Raw genomic sequence first — 19,892 nt, 5'->3', positions numbered from 1 at the left:
TCATTTAGACTTCAGATCCAATTTTTCCAGGACCTTCACTCTAATCTGCCGAGTTTTTACACAGTATACAATAGGATTCATCAAGGGTGTTACCAGCAAGAATGCATCTGCTATCAGGATCATAGCTAAAGGGGATTTATGCATGGCAAAGCGATGCATGGTAGCCAAGGTGATGATGGGCACATAGAATATGAGTACAGCACAGATGTGAGACACACAGGTATTAAGAGCTTTGAGCCGCTCCCCATGGGATGCAATACACAACACAGTCTTCAGGATGAATACATAGGACATAGCAACAAAACCACTGTCTAACATTATGCAGAGGGCAACAAACAAACCATAGTAAAAGTTAACCCTATTGTCAGAGCAGGCCAGCTTCATTACATCCTGGTGAAGGCAGTAAGAGTGGGATAAAAGGCGTTTATTACAGTATCTGAGTCTCTTTAAAGTAAAAGGAAGGGGTAGCACTAGGAGAATGCTTTTAATAGCAAATGCCAGTCCAATTTGCAAAACCCTGAAGCTGGTGAGAACAGACCTATATCTTAAGGGGTTGCGAATGGCTACGAAGCGATCAAAGGACATGATTAGGAGAACTGAAGACTCCATGTCTGTGAATCCATGGATGAAGAATTCCTGGGCAATGCATGCATCAACAGAAATCCCCATGTTGTTGAACAAGAAGATTCTCAGCATAGTGGGTAGGGAGGAGAAAGACAGGCCCAGGTCAGACAGGGCCAGCATGGAGAGGAAATAGAACATGGGCTCTTGCAGAGAATGCTCTGTTCTGATGACAAACAGGATGGTGCAGTTGCCCAGGATGGCCATGAGGTACATAAGGCAGATGAGGATAGAGATCCAAATGTGTGCATGCTCAAGTCCTGGTATCCCAATCAATAGGAATGTAGAGACTTCAATGTCTGAGGTATTGAGCAGAAACATCACAGAGCGGCCATTAGCGTATCTACTTCTGGGTCTAAAGTAAGATGCATAATAGACAAAAAGTTTTAGTTGTATTTTCTGAAAATATTTAAATTAATTTGTTAGTTAAATTAAATATAGCTCTATCTTAGGTGTCAAGAAGAGTAATATACGTTTCCCTACATAAAGAAAACGATGGAAAATATTTAAATAAGTTCACCACAGGATTCATTTAAAACCTTTATCTTGTTTTTCTATCTTTATTTCCTGATATATTTCTGAATAATTTTCTAGCTAGAAAGAAGGAGCTTTGATGCGCTTTTTTTTTTGAAACTCTTACCTTTTGAGATTTTTATTTCAATTAAACTAAGTGGAACCTGTTACGATCTAATAACACGGGTGTGTCAATGGACATGTACTCACACAAACCACAGATTCATATTATAATAATAGCACTTAAGGGAGGCCTGAATCTTATGTTATTGATCTTGGTACATGTCTGTGAAAATGTATTTAATTGGTCTACCACAGAAGCTGGCAAACTGTAATGCAGAGTTAAACTCAGCCCATGGCCTTTTCTCTACAACATGTGAGATTTTTCTATTTTTAAGGGAGATTATTAAAATAAAAAACAAGAGAATAAAAAGCATATGTAGTAGAGAATATATGTGCCTGAAAATCATATACATTATAAAATGGTTTACTTTTTGAGCATTCACAGAAAGAGGCCCAAAACTGCAGAGAGATCTTCAAACCTGGTAGCAAATGCCATTTGCCAGATCTTGACAGTAGCCTGAAGCAGGGCAGTGTGAGTAATCACAGCACCTCAGTGAGCAGAGGAGGAAGGATTCCTCTGACCCAGCTCTCATGACTTAGGTGGCTGGTGGCAGCAAGAGACCACCTTAAATGACACAGAGAGGATGGCCATGTGTGAGCATTTGTCCTTTCATGGAAAATCTCTGAGCATGTTTAGCAAGGGTGGATGAAGAGGAGGTTGTATTCAGCTAGAAAAACTAGAAAGCTTTGGGTGGAAATAGAAAGCAGTGAAGAAAAAGGGAAATAGTAGCTATTTTGTATGCTGCAAAATTTTTTAAGGACCTTTGCCTCATGTTGACCAGTTAGGAACTATGAGGCAAGCTTAGTGGTATATGTGACCAATGCTTCCTGGCCATGCATCCCATAACACATTTGTATGTGTTTAAAGTACTCACCACCTTACAGAGCAACTGCTACTGGCCCGGCTCAGAATGGTCACAGCTCTTGTCTTTCTCTGTCCACAGACTATTTACTGTTGCACTTGGCTTCTCTGTGTTTGCCCTTCAGATTGGCGACCAGCGTAGTTGTCTGTCTCTGGAATTCGGGTTTGATCCTGCTCATACTCCTGGTGGCAGTATTACTGACCCTTTGGGTAACTTTCCTTTCAAGAGCTGTAGACTAAAAATGATGAGTTTGTGTCCTTTGTAGGGACATGTCCCTACATTGTCCATGTAGGGACAATGTAGGGAAACCGTCATTCTCAGCAAACTGACAGAAGAGCAGAAGATCAAACACCACATGTTCTCACTCATAGGCGGGAGTTGAACAATGAGAACACATGGATACAGGGAGGGGAGCACTACACACTGGGGTCAGTTGGGCGGAAATAGGGTGGGGAGTTGGGGAGAGATAGCAAGGGGAGAGATGCCAGATGTAGGTGATGGGGAGGAAGGCAGCAAATCACACTGCCACGTGTGTACCTATGCAACAATCTGGCATGTTCTTCACATGTACCCCAAAACCTAAAATGCAATAAAATAAATAAATGGAAAAAAAAAAAAAAAACTCCAGTAGTGTGGCTAACAGCCTGTCCTTGTCAGAGGAGCAGAATTCTGGCCAAGAGACAAAAGTGATAACACAGCATCCATCTCCCTTCAAAGAATCCCCTCAAAATGGGCCATTCCCGAGGTTCATGCCTGAGGCCTTTCTTGACAAGCTTCCACCCCAACTCAGGTAACTCAATAAATAAGTTAGTACTGACCACATTGTTTTATTCAACTGTATTCACCATGCAAATACAAGTAAGTGCCCCATGCTACATGTGGACACTTGTCTTTTTAGCCATAAGCCTTGCCCAAAATGTAACTTGATCTCCTAGGTTGAACTAACCATGAAACATTTTTACCTCCATTCCTCTGAAAGACATAAGGTTTATCTCTGTAAACTACAGTATTTTCATTGGGAAAGATAAAATCATTCTAAGGAAATTCAGTTACATTCACCAGAACAGCTACCAGGCTTCTAGTTACCTTATTCCAGACCAAGAATAGAAAGCCTTCGAATCCGACAACTTCTGCAGCTTCTCTGTTCTAGCACTCTGTCTGAAATCTGCACCTTTGTTTATATCCTCATACTCTTCCTTAGCAGAGGAACATCCTCTTCAGAATTAAGAGACACCTATTCCCCTGGGAACAATGACTTTTGTTTTGATTTTGCTTTGATTTGTCTCATCAATTATGTCAATAACAAACTCTCCTAAGTGAGCAGGCTCTGAATCACAGTGACGGCTTTAACTGATGGGATCCTGTTCTCATGACAGGTGCAGGCTTTGGGGACAGTCACTGTAAAGCATTAGTAAAGACAGCCCAAATCCAGCAATGGCTCTATCTGAGATTCAGTGTATACCTTAAAAGACTCAACATAAGCCAGTCACAGAGGTCAGAAACAGGCAGACTTGAGGTGCAATCCTGCCCACAAATGTGTTCTTTTGGGTCATCACAATGTCTAAATATATTTTTAATGTGATGGCTTTAAGTAAGTGACAAAGTCTCTATCATAGACTCCTTTGTTCCTCATTGTCTTATATCTAGCCCTTTCACATGTATTGGTCCCTGAAGGCACTTGCTCTCACAAAACAAAAAGTAATGCCCAGGGCCACAGCATGCTTAATATCTCAGACCCTTAAGTTCACAAGAGAAATTGTTGAGCCCACTACCTTTGAAAATTAGAAATAAACAAGTTTTATAATTCTTCTGGCATGTTGTGAAGGGGCATGTGATTTTCACACAAAGAAAACAGAAAATAAGATCTAGCCAAGTACTATTGGCCTGAAACAAAGTGTATCAGATAAATGAATGAACTTAGATAGCTGACAATGATGACTTCATCTTCAGGTTAATACAAGAGGCGATGTGATAGAGTTGGGGACTGTAGTCATCAATTAGGACAGGGAGAAAACTGGAGAAAAGAAGCCAATAAACTAGCAGCCTTAGTCTACAACAGGGCCTTGTTGGCTTAACACCTCTGAAGGTTTAGTAATACGTGGAGCTTTGATAAAGCTATGAACCCTACTTAAGGTCAGAATTTTTTGGTGTTTAGTAGCCTTTTACTGCAAGATCATGCCAGTATAAATACAGTCAGGATTATGACACCTAATATTCTGCCTTCAGGAAAATGTCAGTCCTAGTTAAACACTGCATTATTTTCCTAAAGCCTTAGGTCCCCTATATCAAGGCTTCACTAGACTTGGGTAGATGCAGCACTAGCGCTCTGGGAAGATGGGTGACTGAAACCAGATTTGTTAGGCACTGAATGTGTTTAGAACTGGTTGCTGAGGAAGACAGACAAAAGAGATACAGAATATCCTTTGGAATGGTCCTCTTTATCATTATTGCACCAGAGCAAAGTACCCTGAAGGCCTACTCTAATTCTAGCCTAGGTTTCTCAACTTATTGCTCTGGCATCTGTAAAGGGAAAAAATGCAGTTGTCACAAAAAGAAAATGAATGCTCAGAAAAGGGGGCACAGAAGTGTGGAACCAAGAGAAAATTGCAGACCTGGTTAGATTCTCCTAGTTACAGAAGATAATCCTAAAGGAGCTGTGACCTTGTGTTCATTCAAACTTTAATCTTTATTTGAACCTCCACCCATTAGGAAAATACATTTTTTGATTTAAAAAAAAAAATCTCCCCCTCCTTTCTAAAATAGATAATACAAGTAAATTTTGTTCCTTTTTCCCATCACTTCTTATGTTACCTACCAAGAACAGCATATCTATTGCCATCATCATTCATTTATTTGATGTGTATTTCTTGATAATCTATTATGAACAATGTATTGTGTCCAACTACTGAGAAACACAGATGACCAAAATAGATGCATTGCTTTTATTGCGCTTATAGTTTACAGGACAACTATGGATCAAGTCAGTGAGCAGGATAAAAAATATAAAAAGCTTTCAGAAACTTTCAGAGATAAACTTCCAGAAAACCTTGAGCTTAAACCTAGAGCAGTTTTGAGCAGGTAATAAGCACCTCGACTACAATGGCTTCAACAAGCAAAGAGCAATACTTCCTCACATTCCTATTCTTATACAAAAATAGAAGACATAATTCAATTTGATTTTTCACATTCAAAAAAATGTATATTTTAACTAGAGTATTACGAAAAGCAGTGCAAGTTTCTAATAATATTACAAAAAGCATTGCAAGTTTGGAATGTTGATGTATCTTTTCCAGCAGTATCAATCCAGAATCATAGTAGAATAACATGTATCATGTTTGCCTTATGGTACATCCTTTCATTACTTCCTGACATGTATCTACATCATTTTGAGTGGAAACTTAATTGGTCTCCAGATCCAGCATAGGCTACAGGGTCACCAGGTCAAAAAAACAACTAGAACTAGGGAAAAATATTACAAGTTTGTTTTTGTTTTGTTGTGTTTTTTCAGGGAGCAAAACAGTGAGAACTCTTATCTCAGAAAGGCTAAATTTAGATAACTTTTAGGAAGAAGATGAAATAAAATCTATTATCTTCCTTCGATTTTTTTCCTCTGATTTAACTTGCTGCTCTAGCTCTTCCTCTTCCGTTTCTGCTTTACCTTACTTCTCCTTTTTATTTATTGTTAACAACAATAAATAAATAATGACAATATTTTTGTTAATATCACCATTTTAACCTGAAAGGATGTAACCTTAGTAATAATAAATATTCCCTGCAAAAGGGTTTTTCTCTCAGCAGCTTTCCTGAGACCACTTATGTATACTTTATGTGCTCACAGCACTTTCTCCGTTGCCCTGGAGCTACCTCCATCTTTTCTGAGAGACTTGGCCCATGGATACCCTTTTCTGGATCAGTTCTCTTCACTATTTGGGGTTTAAGAGAAAGGAAACGAGTTGGTAAGCATACAATTTTAATTGATTTATGGGATTAAGTAACAGAACTTGCTCCGAAAACAGTAATAAAATAGAACAAGGATAGATTTTCAGTACAGCAGAAGAAATGGCTCATACCTCACTCTGAGGTGACTGCATTTTCTGTGAACCTATAAGCACACCTGGATAGAACGTCAAGACTTGAGTTGACCCTGTGAATTTGCTATTTCTACTGCATCACTGAAAATCTTTTAGACTCATTTTCCAATCACTGTTGCAGCAATCAGACCCATCAGTCATTGACTGTCTTTACACAGAAAGAATCTGAAGACATCTCAAACTCGGCCCATACCATGCATCTCTTGTTTCTTGCCCCAACACTGACGCTGAGTGATGAAATAGCTACATGTCCTCACTTGGTATTCATGCATGTACAACCCAGAAATAGGGGGGAATTAAGGACTCCTGAGGTAGATTTTGAGTGATGGGAAATAGGATCCAGTGGATAAACTGTTTCTGTCTTTCTTTTTCTGGGCCGAGTATTCTGAGACATATTTGATAAGACTTTAAAGGTGGCCCTGTAGGATTGGGCAATAGTCACCCATAATGGTTTCTGGATTATTATTAATGTGCCATTTCTCAACTCTAAACTCCTTTTTATCTGCTCTGTGATGATGATATTGGAATGTTTTGCCAGCTGGAACAATGTTAAGATTTGTCAGTAGAGGGTAGTGGAGGTACACTAAAAGGAAAAGAGGTTTTTCTCTTCCTGGTTTTATTGTGATTTGCCAGCCAGATGCCTATAAATCATGACTTTCCTTTATTGCTTGGCTCTTTGTGGTTCCTCCAGGGCTCAGTTCCAGCAGTACACACCTTTCTTCAGCATTTCACCACTGAGCTTGTTCTTTAGATCTCCACAGAAACAACAATGGCATAACCTGAAACCGTAGGCATAATAGGCCAGCGCTGCAACTGAGATAGCTTCTTCTACATCTTCTCCTTAGCCCTGAATATGTGAGTGCATATCAGGGGCCCCACAGGACTAGTCTTCTAGCAAGGTAGTCACTCAGCTCTTCCAGAGAAGGCAGACTGGAGCCACCCCAGGCAGAGCCACACATGGAAATGGATTAAGGTTCTATAGAAATCAATCTTTCCAGCTCCCAAGACTAAGAATCTTGAATTGAGTCTTCCACTTTTACCTAAAACATCTAACGATTAGGGAATGAACTGATTTTATTATCTGCCTCAGAAACCTTGAAATAAGAACTAATCAGATTGGGACATCCAACTGACAATGTCAGCTATGCCACGAAAATCAAAGGTTCTCTGTAGGAACACTGACGGAAACCTTTATCTCATTCAAACATAGATTATACAGCTGTAAAAACCAGGCGAAGAATTTAACGAAAAGAGTGGCAGAGGTGCAAGGCAGACTGGATGCTCAGTTTTGACAGATCTTCTATGACAAAGTCAAAAACCTTGAAAAAGACTAGAAATACAGTAACGGGGAAAATGAATGAGATCCTCATTCCTGGAATGTTGACATTTAAGTGTATAAGTCTTCAAATCTTGAAACTTTTCAGTATTTCATGCCAGCAGAATCAGATCTCTTCTTACTTTTCAAACACAATTCATTTGTTACTGTCTGGAGACCTTACACAAACCAAACCTGAGTATGATGCCTCACAACCGATATCTTTCCTCCAAAAGAACTGCCCTATCATTTCTCGTTCCAGGCAAAAATAATAACCAGTCAGGTCTCAGCAAAGCCCGAAAAGATAATTGTTATTAACATTTTTTGCAGAAAATAGCCTATTTATTGAAGGCATTGCAGAACCTACCTAATTGGACTAACTGGAATCAAATGAGAAGAATGGAAGTTGAAGGTGTTACATCCAGGCAGCAGTGGGAGTAGGTGGTGGCATGAACATTAATTGACATAGAGAAAAGTTTATTGACATTAAGGCACTGATCCGTGATTTTAGGTACAATATTATATCAAGAATACCCGGAAACTGTGCTGATGCACTACTGAGATAGTTGTCAAGATTAGATATGATGATGACCGCAGAAAATTAGGCAGAAATGCCAAATATTCTTGGCAAAAATGAAGACTATGGAAATATCAGGGAAGTGGACATGTTAGAATCGATTTATCACATGAGACAAGATAATTTACCACATGATTATTTTCTCCAAGAGGGAAAAGAACATATTTCTTTACAGAGGCAACAAAAAATACATTCATAAGAGGAAGTCTGGATAATTTTAAAGGTTGGCAGTTGCTGTGCTCTGTAGGCTACACTTAACAATGAAAGATGCTTCTGTGGAAATGGGCTTCCTATTAACAACAAGAATGAAGGAATTCTGAGGCCACATGTCAGTACTTAACAGTCATATAAGGGGGTATAATTTTTATAGAGGGTAGAAAGGCTAGAATAGCTATCAGAGTGACAGGACCCATAGTGATATGTTACAATATATGATAGTCTTCCTGGAGACAAGCTAAATGAACATTCTTCTAGGGTGTACTCAACGGACCTTTATGATAGAGAACTTCTAAGCACCAGGCTGACATCAGCCATATACTGGGAAATCATGATCCCTTAACCTGTTTAAATATTTAAGTCACTTCATGTATACAGTGCCCAATAATTCAATATGAGTCTTGGCCTCCCCCATGAAGTGCCTCACAATGCTACTGACTGTATATAATAAAAAGTATCCAGATTTTTCCCCAAACAACCTAAGATCACTTACAAATATAACTGTTCATAAACAAAGAAGAATGCCCAAACTCTTTAAGAACTCTTAGATATAGGTTATCTAACATTATCTCTAAGAGTCCTTAAATAGCTTGGGCATTCAAACACACCATCACGCTCTCTTTTGGTTAACTTATAAGATTGTTGAGACTGATTAATGGGGTTATGAACAACATTTATCTCATAGTCAACCCAATAATTTTTCAGCTTTACTTGTGGTAATTCTTCAGTGCTTAATCATATAATTGAAGATAATATACTTAGCAATGCAAAAAATGCTATGTTGTTATCCTATCTGAGATATTTGAGCAATTATCACAGGGATAATGATGTACAAGGTCAAAAAGCACAAATAATTTATGTGAATAGTTGGCGCACAATCCTATGGCACTTATCACTGTTGCATGGATGTCTCTCATTAATTCATGTCCATGGCCTCATTGGGGGTTTCTGGTAAGTTTCTGGTAAAGGAGGAAAATATTCAGGCTTGGTTCACGAATAGATTGGTAAACAAGTTGCTGCTACCCAAAAATTGTGTGCAGTGGCACAGCAGCCCTACATTTGGATGGCATAAAGAAGAGAGGTGAAGGAAAACACTTCCAAAGGGCAGAGTTGTGAGTAGCACTCTTGGTTATTAACTGTGTTTGGAAGAGAAATTGTCTGAAGTCTGTGGATATACATTGACTAGTGAACTTTGCTGAAAGGCTTGGATAATTTGTCAGCAGATGGAACTAGCAACTTTGTTAGAAGAGATTAAAAAAAGTCAGCATGTGGGTTGGGCGTGATGGCTCACACCTGTAATCCCAGCACTTTGAGAGGCTGAGGCAGGTGGATCACGAGGTCAGGAGATTGAAACCATCCAGGCCAGCAAGGTGAAAAACCATATCTGCTAAATACGAAAAACTAGCCAGGTATGGTGGCACATGCCTGTAGTCTCACCTTCTTGGGAGGCTGAGGCAGGGGAATTGCTTGAACCCGGGAGGTGGAGTTTGCAGTGAGCCAAGATTGTGCCACTGCACTCCAGCCTGGTGACAAAGCAAGACTCCGTCTCAAAACAAAAACAAACAAACAAAACAAGAAGGTCTGCATGTAATGTGTATATTGAAGTAGACAAAAAGAACAAAAAATTATGTGTCACATGTTAAAATTCACTAGACAGTATTCAATCAAGAGGAGAGATTCAATAACCAGCTATAAAGTATCTATGTATGGATATCAGCCAGCCTTTGCTCTGCCATTGTTAGTTCAGTGAGCTTATAAATGGAGTCACAAAATCAGAGATAGAGATAAACATGAGTCAAAAGTACAAGTTCTCTTATACCAAGGCTAATATTGGTGAAAAAAAAAAATTGAAAAATAGTGTTATCCTTACTCCTAGAATGTTAACAATACAATTATCAACTTTTAACTTTAGCTAACAGCAGCAATAACTGATGCTGAGCACATAATGCAGTATCTTGTATTTACATTAGACATCCTCTGCACATAATAAAGGGCAAAATAATTCCATCTACGTAAGACCCAATATGGAATTACATTGATGTATATTTTAGGATCCACTCTATAGAATGTCTATTTTGGAATCATGCAAATAATCAAGATTTTCAACAAAAGAAACTAAGTAAAGTGCTTTCTGTGTGTCATTCAGAAAATAACAACTGGGTTTTTTAGAAAGTTTCTCACATTAAATGTGAACTTTTGTAATTGTACAAAGTCTGAATTAATATTTTATGTAGCTTTCATGCTGCTTACAAATATAAATAGTTGTTTATATACATTTCTTCACTTTGTATTGAAAACAAAATCATAATTTAGTTAACAATGACATGGATTTATTGACAAAGAAATTGACTAAATGTGATATGACCTATATGTTGCTTAATTTGGACTGTTGGAGGCATGTGTGGGCACTTTGGGATGATTACCCCATTCCAGCAAAGCACTTATTCAAAAATGGCTTTATCTCTAATTAGAGACAGCTGATGATTAGATTTGGAGCTGCTTCTGCATTAAGACTTTGGTAATGGCCTTTTGAATCTGCTTAGTCTTCACACTGTAGATAATAGGGTTGAGCACAGGAGGGATTAGCAGAAAGATGTTGGCCATGATGGTGTGGACAAATGGAGATGCTGAATGGCCATAGCGATGGACAAGAGACAAGCTGATGAGAGGGATGTAGAAGATGGCAACAGCACTGATGTGGGATATGCAGGTGTTGAAGGCTTTGTGCTGCTTCTCTGAGGAAGCAATTCTGAGGACAGATCGAATTATCAGGATATAGGAGAGCAGGATGCAAGGGCAGTCAAACCCTGCAGTGGAGAAGAGTGCAAACAGACCAAGGATGCTATTGATCCGATTGTCTGTGCAAGAGAGTTGGATGAGATCAACATGGTAGCAGTAAGAATGTGAAAGGACCATAGAACCGCAGAAGGACAACCTCTTGACAAAGAGCACAACTGGCAACATGACGGCAACATTTCTTATCAACATGCTCATCCCAATCTTGGCAATTCGAGCATTGGTAAGGATAGTAGTATATCTCAGTGGGTCACAGATGGCCACAAAACGATCAAAGGCCATGGCCAGTAGAACCCCAGACTCCATGAAAGTAAATCCGTGGAGAAAGAACATCTGGGCAATGCAGGCATTTATGTTGATTTCTTGGGCTTCAAACCAGAAGACACCAAGGGTAGTAGAAAGCGTACACAGGGACAAGCTCAGGTCTGTGGCTGAAAGCATAGAGAGGAAATAGTACATAGGCTGGTGGAGGCTATGTTCACTGAGGACTACAAACAGGATCATGCTATTTCCAGAGAGGGCAACAGCATACAGGAGACAAAAAGGGATGGAGATCCAGAACTGGGCAGCTTTCAGACCTGGAATGCCCATCAGGAGGAAGGTCAGAGGCTGCACATTGGTATTATTGCGGACCGACATAAGGAAGAACTGAGAAGATAGGGATGTTTCAGTAATTTAACATAACACATAATACATACATTTCTAATTTCCAAAGAACTTTAATTTTTTTTTAGTTTCCTAGAGCTGCACACTTCTCTCCCAGTCCGTCAGTGTTTCACATTTATTGAGAAAAGAGAATTCCCTGAACTGTGCTACATCAAATTTTCTTAAGTATGTTAAGTCTGTAATTATTTTTAATATAAATAAATATTACAATTAAGTCAGGTCTGTCAATATAAATCCCCGGTAAAATAACTAAACAATATTTTGAGAAATCTGGTTTCTAATACTTGTTGAAAATAAGTTTTGATTCTAGATAAAACGCTGAGCAAACTAAGTCACATTTGAAATGTTAATAAAATTAGATATCCTTGGAAAATATCCAGAAGAATGCCAAAAAACATCCCTGGGACACACAGGCCTATATATGTGATAATAGGGTGGTCCAAAAAACAAAACCCTAAGAAAAATAAGTGTTGATCCCATTTGTTGGGAGCTCCCTGTTTTGTTAACATTTTATATGCATTATATAATTTCATCCATACACCAACTCTTGGAGATAGATAGTACATGAATTTTGCAGATGAGCAAACTAAGACTAAGCAATTAACCATCCAATGGTATCTTTATAAAGCATAGCCTAAATGTTGAGAGAAACCACAAATGTAAGAAAGTTGGATCAAAGGCCATGTAGAAAAAAGAGAGACAAAGATGACAGAGGAGGAGGAGGAGGAGAAAAAGAAAGACTAGTGAAGATGGAGGCAGGAAGGAGCACAAGGGGGGAAAGGAGGAAAGGGTAAGAAGATGAGAAGGACTAGGAGGAAAAAAGAAGGAAGAAGGGAAGAATAGAGGAAAAGAGGCAAACCTTGCCATAACTTTACTACGATAAATTAAACACTACACTATGATAAATGATACCACATGCTACTATCAAAATTCAAAAAACCGCAATAGCCAGCATTTCTTGAACATGTACCATATGCCAGACACAATTATCTTCATATCCATAATATGATCCAATCATTATAATTATTCAGCAAAGAAAATAAATTTCTTATGCCTAATATACATATGAAGAAACTGATATTTATGTTGATTAAGAAATTTGCCCCAAATTACGCAGTTAGGCAGTAGAACTCAGGATGAAACCTGCATGTCTAACCTCAATGTCTTCATTCAATAAAGCTGAGGAATGCATACAAGGAATTTCTAAACCAGTCTGACAAAGCCTCCAGGTATATGATTTCAAAAAGACATACTATGGTCAGTGTGGCATCTTTGGAGTGGGAGTCTGATGTGTCAAATGTTTATTCCATATGAATTGTGCAGATAGGAAACTCTTTAGGCTTCTCTAGAAAGTAGTCGTAATATTGACAGTTCCTGTATGCAAAGGGCCAAGAAAATCAGGTATCCAGGCTATATCCACAATGGAAAATAACACCGAAATGGAATTGTCCAATTCAGTTGAGGCCAGGCACAGGATGCCTGTTATCCCAACACTTTGGGAGGCAGAGGCGGGAGGATCACTAGAGCCCAGAAGTTCAAGACCAGTGTGCGTATCATAGGGAAACCCCATCTCTACAAAAACTTTACAAATTGGCAGGCATGGTGGCATATGACTGTGGTCACAACTACTTAGGAAGCTGAAGTAGGAGGATTTCTTGAGCCTAGAAGGTCAAGATTGCAGTGAGTCATGATTGTGTCACTGCACTCCAGCCTGGGTAAAAGAGAGAAACCCTGCCTCATACAAAACAAACAAAAAAATCAGTTGGCTCATTTAGTGACCATCTCATCCTTTGAACAATACATATTTTGTTGATGATTCTGTAAACTTTCTCTCCCTCATTATTTTATGATACCAATCCCTCTTATTATTCTCCCTGTAGTCAGCTCTTTCTCTGACTCTTTTTAGTTTTCTTGTTTCTCTTTCCCCCACTGGGTATCTTATGCTTTCCAAACATATTTGTCATTCTTCAGAGAATCTACCCTTTGCCTATTCTCAAGTCACTTGTAAATTTATCTCCCCCATTTTCACAGCCTCATATTTCACCTATACAATAATAAATTTCAAATTAATTTCTGAAAATCAGTTTTGCTTTCTAGATTCCATATCTGAAGATTAAACTTTATTCTGGACATTTTCATCTAGATTTTTCATGGGTAAATTTATAAAAGCCTCATATGTTCAAAACTAAATTATTTATTTTCTCTTAAAACTGTTTTTCTTCCTATACCACCTTCTGTATAAAACTTAAAATTTTCACTAAACTGACCCAATTTTCTAAATCAGAAATCTAGAAGTTATCCTGTACTCTCTTATTTTTTTTAACCAAAACCTCTTCTAATCTTTTCTATTCAATCTCTAATATCTCTCTTTATTCTTCCAACTTGTCTTTATCTGAGTACAAAATACTCTTTTCCAAATCTATACACTGTCTAACCTGAATTATTGAATTAGCCTAATGCTGTATGTCATTAATATAGTACATTAATATAATAATATCAAATGAAAGACTCCAAACTAATGACAACATCCATTTATTAAGTACCTTCTCTATTCAAGATACGCATAATCAAGAAAATCATTTAAACTGAATAACAATGAGAATACTATATAGCAGAAACTGTGAGGCAAGATGATATCAAAAACAACTTATAGCTTGAAGAATATAGGAAAAAATGATGGAAACTATTAAGCTTCTAAGTTCTCAGTTTAAGAAGCTGGGACTGTAATACAATAAATGTCAAAAAATCAATTAACAAAGATGAAAGGCATAAATGAATGAGTTAAAAATAAAACCAAAGTTGATTATTTAAAAAGAATGTAATCTTTTTTCCAAAGAGGGTCAAGAAAATTTTACAAAAAAAGGATGAAAAATGAAAACAAAAACAAAACTATGATTAGAGAAATATAACTTTAAATATAATGAATAAAATGCAAAATTATGATAATATGTTTGATGATATACACAAAATAGATGATTCCATAATAAAATATCAATCACCAAACTAGCCTAAGAAGTAAAACCTAGCATAGAAGAAATGGTAATGATGGAAAAAATATTTATCAGTAAAGAAAATGGGAATATGTGTTTTGATCTTTGAATTCTACAAATCTTTAAGATTAGGAAAAAAAAGAGACTATTTCTTTTCAAATTTACCTAGCCCAGAAGAAATATTTGTTTGCGAACTACTTGCTGATATATCACTAATTCCCACACCCTTCAGTCTGAGCCTGTCACTCTGAACCCCACTTCTTCATATTTTTACCCCTGATTTGCAGTCCTTTGCCTCTGAGCACTTGCCTCTCCACTCCCCATCCCTCTCTTTCTGCTGTCTCTCTTGCCTTCCAGTTTAAACTTCAACACTCTCCATCTTCTTGGTCTGCTCTTTCTCATGCTCATACCTTACCTGCCTCCCAACAGAGAAAGAGGTATCTTTTCTACTCACTGTCCAGCAAAGTGTGTTTGTAGATGGCTCTTGGGCCTGGTCTTTTCTAAGACGCCTAGCATATAAGCCAACCATGTTGCCAAGAGACCCTTGGGACTTGACCCTCAGTGTAATAACTAGAAAATCCCAAGAGGCTCCTCATACTAGACAGAAGCAGGTCCAAATAATATATTTACAGCTTTCTTTTAATTGTTGTATTATCTTTATAGTATTTTAAATGAATATAAATGTTGTTTTTTTACATTTTTTTTCTCCAACAATAAAAAAAATGTCTTGTGGGGTTTTTTGTCTGTTTGTTTTTTAAGATGCAGTCTCGCTCTGTTGCCCAGACTGGAGTGCAATGGCACAGTCATGGCTCACTGCAGCCTTGACCTCCCAGGCTCAAGCAATCCTCCCATCACAGCATAGCAACTGGGACTACAGGTGCATGCCACCACACCTGGTTTTATTTATTTATTTATTTATTTTCTTATTTATTTATTTATTTATTTTTAATTTATTTTGTAGGGATGGGGGTCCCACTATATTGACCAGACTGATCTTAAATTCCTAGGCTCAAGATATCCTCCCAAAGTGCTGGGATTACAGACATAAATCCCACATCCATCCTAATCTACAGTTAACAAATTAACTTTAGATTCTACTTCATGCTATGCAGAGTGCAAGGAATAAATGCCCTTATACTTTCCTCCTTCTCTTCTCTCCCAAATTTAGTCCCTTGTAGTGAAATATTTTCCTAGACCATATATATCAGTTTACACGCAATCTTATAGCTATGCTTTTATGTTTGTGTTTAGATTACTTAAACTTCAAAAGCAACAAAAATTATTAAAATATAATTAAATAATTATTCAACATTGAATACAGAATATATGGTGTGATTAAAAAAAATGACACATCATCCGATGTCACTAATCATACATATAAAAGAAGGCACTCATTCATCAAAAGAGAATCAATTTTTCCTTTAATACTAACTCAATTGCCCATAATCATGTCAATTTTCTGTTTAATTTATTTTGGACCATAGTTTTCTGGAACAATTTTTATGTTGTCTATGACATTTAAATTATCTTTTTTTGTCTGGTAGCAGGATAAAGAAAAGCTTTTCTAAATATTATGATCTCATGAATGACTTAAAGACAGGGACTGCAAAAATAATAGCAGAAGACTTCAACATCCTTCTTTCAGCAATGAACAGATCACCCAGGCAGAAAACCAATAAAGAAACATTGGATTTAAACTACACTCTGGACCAAACAGACCTGACAGACATTTCATCCAACACCTCCAGAATACATATTCCTCTAGATTGCATATGCAACATTCTGGAGTATTTTGTTTATTTTTATTTTATTTTGAGGCAATTTCACTCTGTCACCCAGGCTGGAGTACAGTGGTACCATCCCAGCTCACAACAACCTCCACCTCCTGGGTTCAAGCCATTCTCCTGCCTCAGCCTCCTTAGTAGCTGGGATTATAGGTACCTGACACCACACCCAACAATTGTTGTGCTTTTAGTGGAGACAGGGTTTCACCATATTGGCCAAGTTGGTCTTGAACTCCTGACCTCAAGTGATCTGCCCACACCCACCTCGGCCTCCCAACGTGCTGAGATTACAGGCATGAGCCACCGCACCTGGCTTATTTTGGGGTTTTGTCAAAACCCAGATAAAGTTGATTACTATGAATGTGAAACAATCTAATTATTTGTGGGGTTTTTTATAGTAGTTGCTCAGTGACATACACATATTAAGAGACAATATTTGGAATGATAGCTGTAATGGAAATACTGAGATACTGAGATTTTTCACATTAGAAGGTTGAAACGATGGACTTTAAGAATTACATTTTTGTAGTGAGCCAAGACTTCACCACTGTCCTCCAGCCCAGGGACAGAACAAGACTCTGTCCAAAATTATAATAATAATAAAATTTAAAAGTTACTAAAAAAGAACCTACATTTCATACAAAGTACTTTAAAAGAAAAGAAGGTTAAAGTGATACACACACACACACACACACACACACACACACATATAAAAATATATACATATCATATTAGTGGAAAAAAAAAAAAAAAGAAAATCTCAGGATCCCAAATTTACTATGCCATAAGGGAAAAGTTAAGCTTGGAAACTAGATTACACACACAGCTATCTGTCTTTCCTTTTGTTCCTAAACATAGTTACAGAAAGAAAGCTGCATGTCTCCACAGAAGGCCTTCATTACCCTGACGATGTAAATTAACAGCTTATCTTCACAGGTTCATATTAAGAGGAAACTAGAAATAATCCCCCCATCCACCCTGAAACAAATGCTTATTTGACTGCTTCCTCTAATTTATGCTTATCATATGTCAAGTGCAGATTTAATGAGTATAAAATAAATACAGTTTGTTCTCTCTACCCAATCCTTTCACCTACAACATACTGGATTCAGTAGCCTAATCAAAGCCTCACAAGAGTGTAATTATATTCTTTCTCCTTTTTTCTTTCCCCTTTCCCCTCCTCCCCACTTTTCCCCTTTAAAGATTGAACCCCTCAAAAATCCTCTTTGGAAAAAGTACAGACCACACATTTTACTACGGCTGTGTGTCTTCTTCCTAGGTACGTATCCTCAACCTTAGCTAAATAAACCTCTAAATGGATTGCCTGTCATTTTCTTTGGTTTCTCATATCTATCTCTTTATATAATAGAAATACATTATATATGTCTATATAATATTTATGTTACATATCATATACATACATACATACCCTTTCTGCCCTGCCTTTGTAACCCTATAAGTGCAGATTGGTGTAACTATCAGTTTATCGTAACCAACATTTATTGAGCTCTCAAAACTTCCCAGAAACTTTTGTACATTCCACCGGAAACTGCTGGGAACTGGGCTTCAGCAAACAAAGGGTTGTGAGCCAGGTTTAGAGTCTTCAAAGCAACCTGGAGAGGGTACGAGCTTTGGAAAGACTCAAATAATGAGGGGCCTCTGGGAGCATCAATCAGGAAAATTATAACATTTCTATTATATGCTCCTTTCACCTTGCAATCCCCTACTAAACTTAAAATGTAGTATGCTTAGCCTGAGGAATGCTTTCCACAAGAGCCTGGGTCATGCCTGCTTAGAGCCAAGTGGATTTGGGAATGTGGAAGAGTCAGAAATGAAACACCACAGGTCCTATTCTGGATGTCACTTTCTGTTGAGAGAGAAAAGTGCCAAAAAAAAAAAAAAAAAAAAAAAAAAAAAAAAAAAAAAAAAAAAAAACAAGAAAAAATGAAGGCAAAGGAACCTAAATTTTGTTCTGCTTCCAATATGCTGAGAACATCACATACTGAAGTTAAAGGAAATGAACAAAAAGAAATAAAGAAAAATCATTTGCAAAGAATGAAATCATGTATTTTGCAGCAACATGGGTGGAACTAGAGGTTATTATACTAAGCAAATTAAGTTAAAGCAGGAACAGAAAGCCAAATACACCATGTTCTCATTTATAAGTGGAAGCTAAACATTGAGTACACATGGACACGAAGAAGGGAACAACAGACACTGGGGCTACTGGAGCGTGGAGGTTGGAAGGAGGGTGAGGATATTGGGTACTATGCTTACGAACTAGGTGATGAAATAATCTGTACACCAAATCCCTGTGAAATGCAGTTTACCACAAACCAGCATAGGTATTCCCTGAACCTAAAATACAAGTTGGAAGGAAAAATTTTTTTTAAAAAAAGAAAAATAGTTTGAAGCCACAAATTCCAATGTACAATGTCAGGCTGATCTCTAAAACAATAACATTTTGAACATTTCCTGTGTACCTGGACTCCCTAAAAAAGAAAATGGTACTTCTGATTCTGTAGGCCGATAGATAAAAAATTATGACCCTTTGTGACCATGATCATTACCACCTGCTATATACATATCAATGTAAACCTGATAACCTTGGCAGTTTTATCCAATTTAATGTAAAGTGTATCTTGTCAAGTCTGACAGCTTTTCACTCTTTGAAAAAAAACCTTTCTTTCTGTTCCTATATGTTTTCCTTTCTCAAATTTTCCTCCATGTTTAGATTAAAAACATTAGATTTTAAAAATCTGGATTCTGTATCAAAACAAGGCATCTCTGTGTAGGCTTTCACTGTTCAGGTTGAGTGAAGAGGGCCTTCCAGCCTGATAAAGTTTCAGAACTGACTATGGCATGGTCTTCTTTGGAATTCCTTTCACCTATTTGGATAATCACTCACTCAGAGGTGAGGGGTCTCAGAACCATGGCTACCTTAGTAAACACTGACACACCAACGGATGCTCAACATCCTCATTTATCCCATGCTCCTTGCATATACATACTTATATGTATACACACTACAGGAAACCTCACACTATCAGGTATGTAGCTAGGCATGTGTCTTCACAAAGTATATGTATTCAGTAACCTTGAACTCATAACATGATTGTAGCACACTAATGATACATACATAAAGCAAATTATTAGTCATACATTGATATACACACATGCTTATTCACACAAATACACTTATATGCAAATTCAGCACATTACACATACATTTATCAACATATCTCTCAGATATGCACATCGACTTACATGACATAGCAATACACTTTCATATTGTACAAAATATCCCATGAATTACAAATAAACATTCTCACTAAAA

General features: G+C 37.5%; 2 protein-coding genes across 2 annotated transcripts; both read right to left on the bottom strand.

Annotated features, from left to right (window-relative positions):
* LOC116525283 (olfactory receptor 51A7-like) lies at positions 1–942 on the bottom strand. The gene has a single exon (XM_032241084.1). It carries the CDS (start codon positions 940–942, stop codon positions 1–3), a length of 942 nt encoding a protein of 313 aa, XP_032096975.1.
* Positions 943–10,724: 9,782 nt separating this feature from the next.
* On the bottom strand, positions 10,725–11,806 carry LOC116525282 (olfactory receptor 51F2). Its single transcript, XM_032241083.1, has one exon. The coding sequence runs from the start codon at positions 11,752–11,754 to the stop codon at positions 10,804–10,806; it is 951 nt and encodes a 316-aa protein (XP_032096974.1). The 5' UTR covers positions 11,755–11,806; the 3' UTR covers positions 10,725–10,803.
* Positions 11,807–19,892: the final 8,086 nt, after the last annotated feature.

Source organism: Sapajus apella, unplaced genomic scaffold (genome assembly GCF_009761245.1).
Source record: "Sapajus apella isolate SASKATOON/1434 unplaced genomic scaffold, GSC_monkey_1.0 scaffold47, whole genome shotgun sequence".
NCBI lineage: Eukaryota > Metazoa > Chordata > Mammalia > Primates > Cebidae > Sapajus > Sapajus apella.
Note: the sequence above shows the minus strand (reverse complement) of the source record. Positions and strands in the feature narration are given on the sequence as shown.

Excerpts from the sequence above, each read along its gene's own strand:
- LOC116525283 (XM_032241084.1), bottom strand. The coding sequence starts at position 942 with ATGTTTCTGCTCAATACCTCAGACATTGAAGTCTCTACATTCCTATTG.
- LOC116525282 (XM_032241083.1), bottom strand. The coding sequence starts at position 11,754 with ATGTCGGTCCGCAATAATACCAATGTGCAGCCTCTGACCTTCCTCCTG.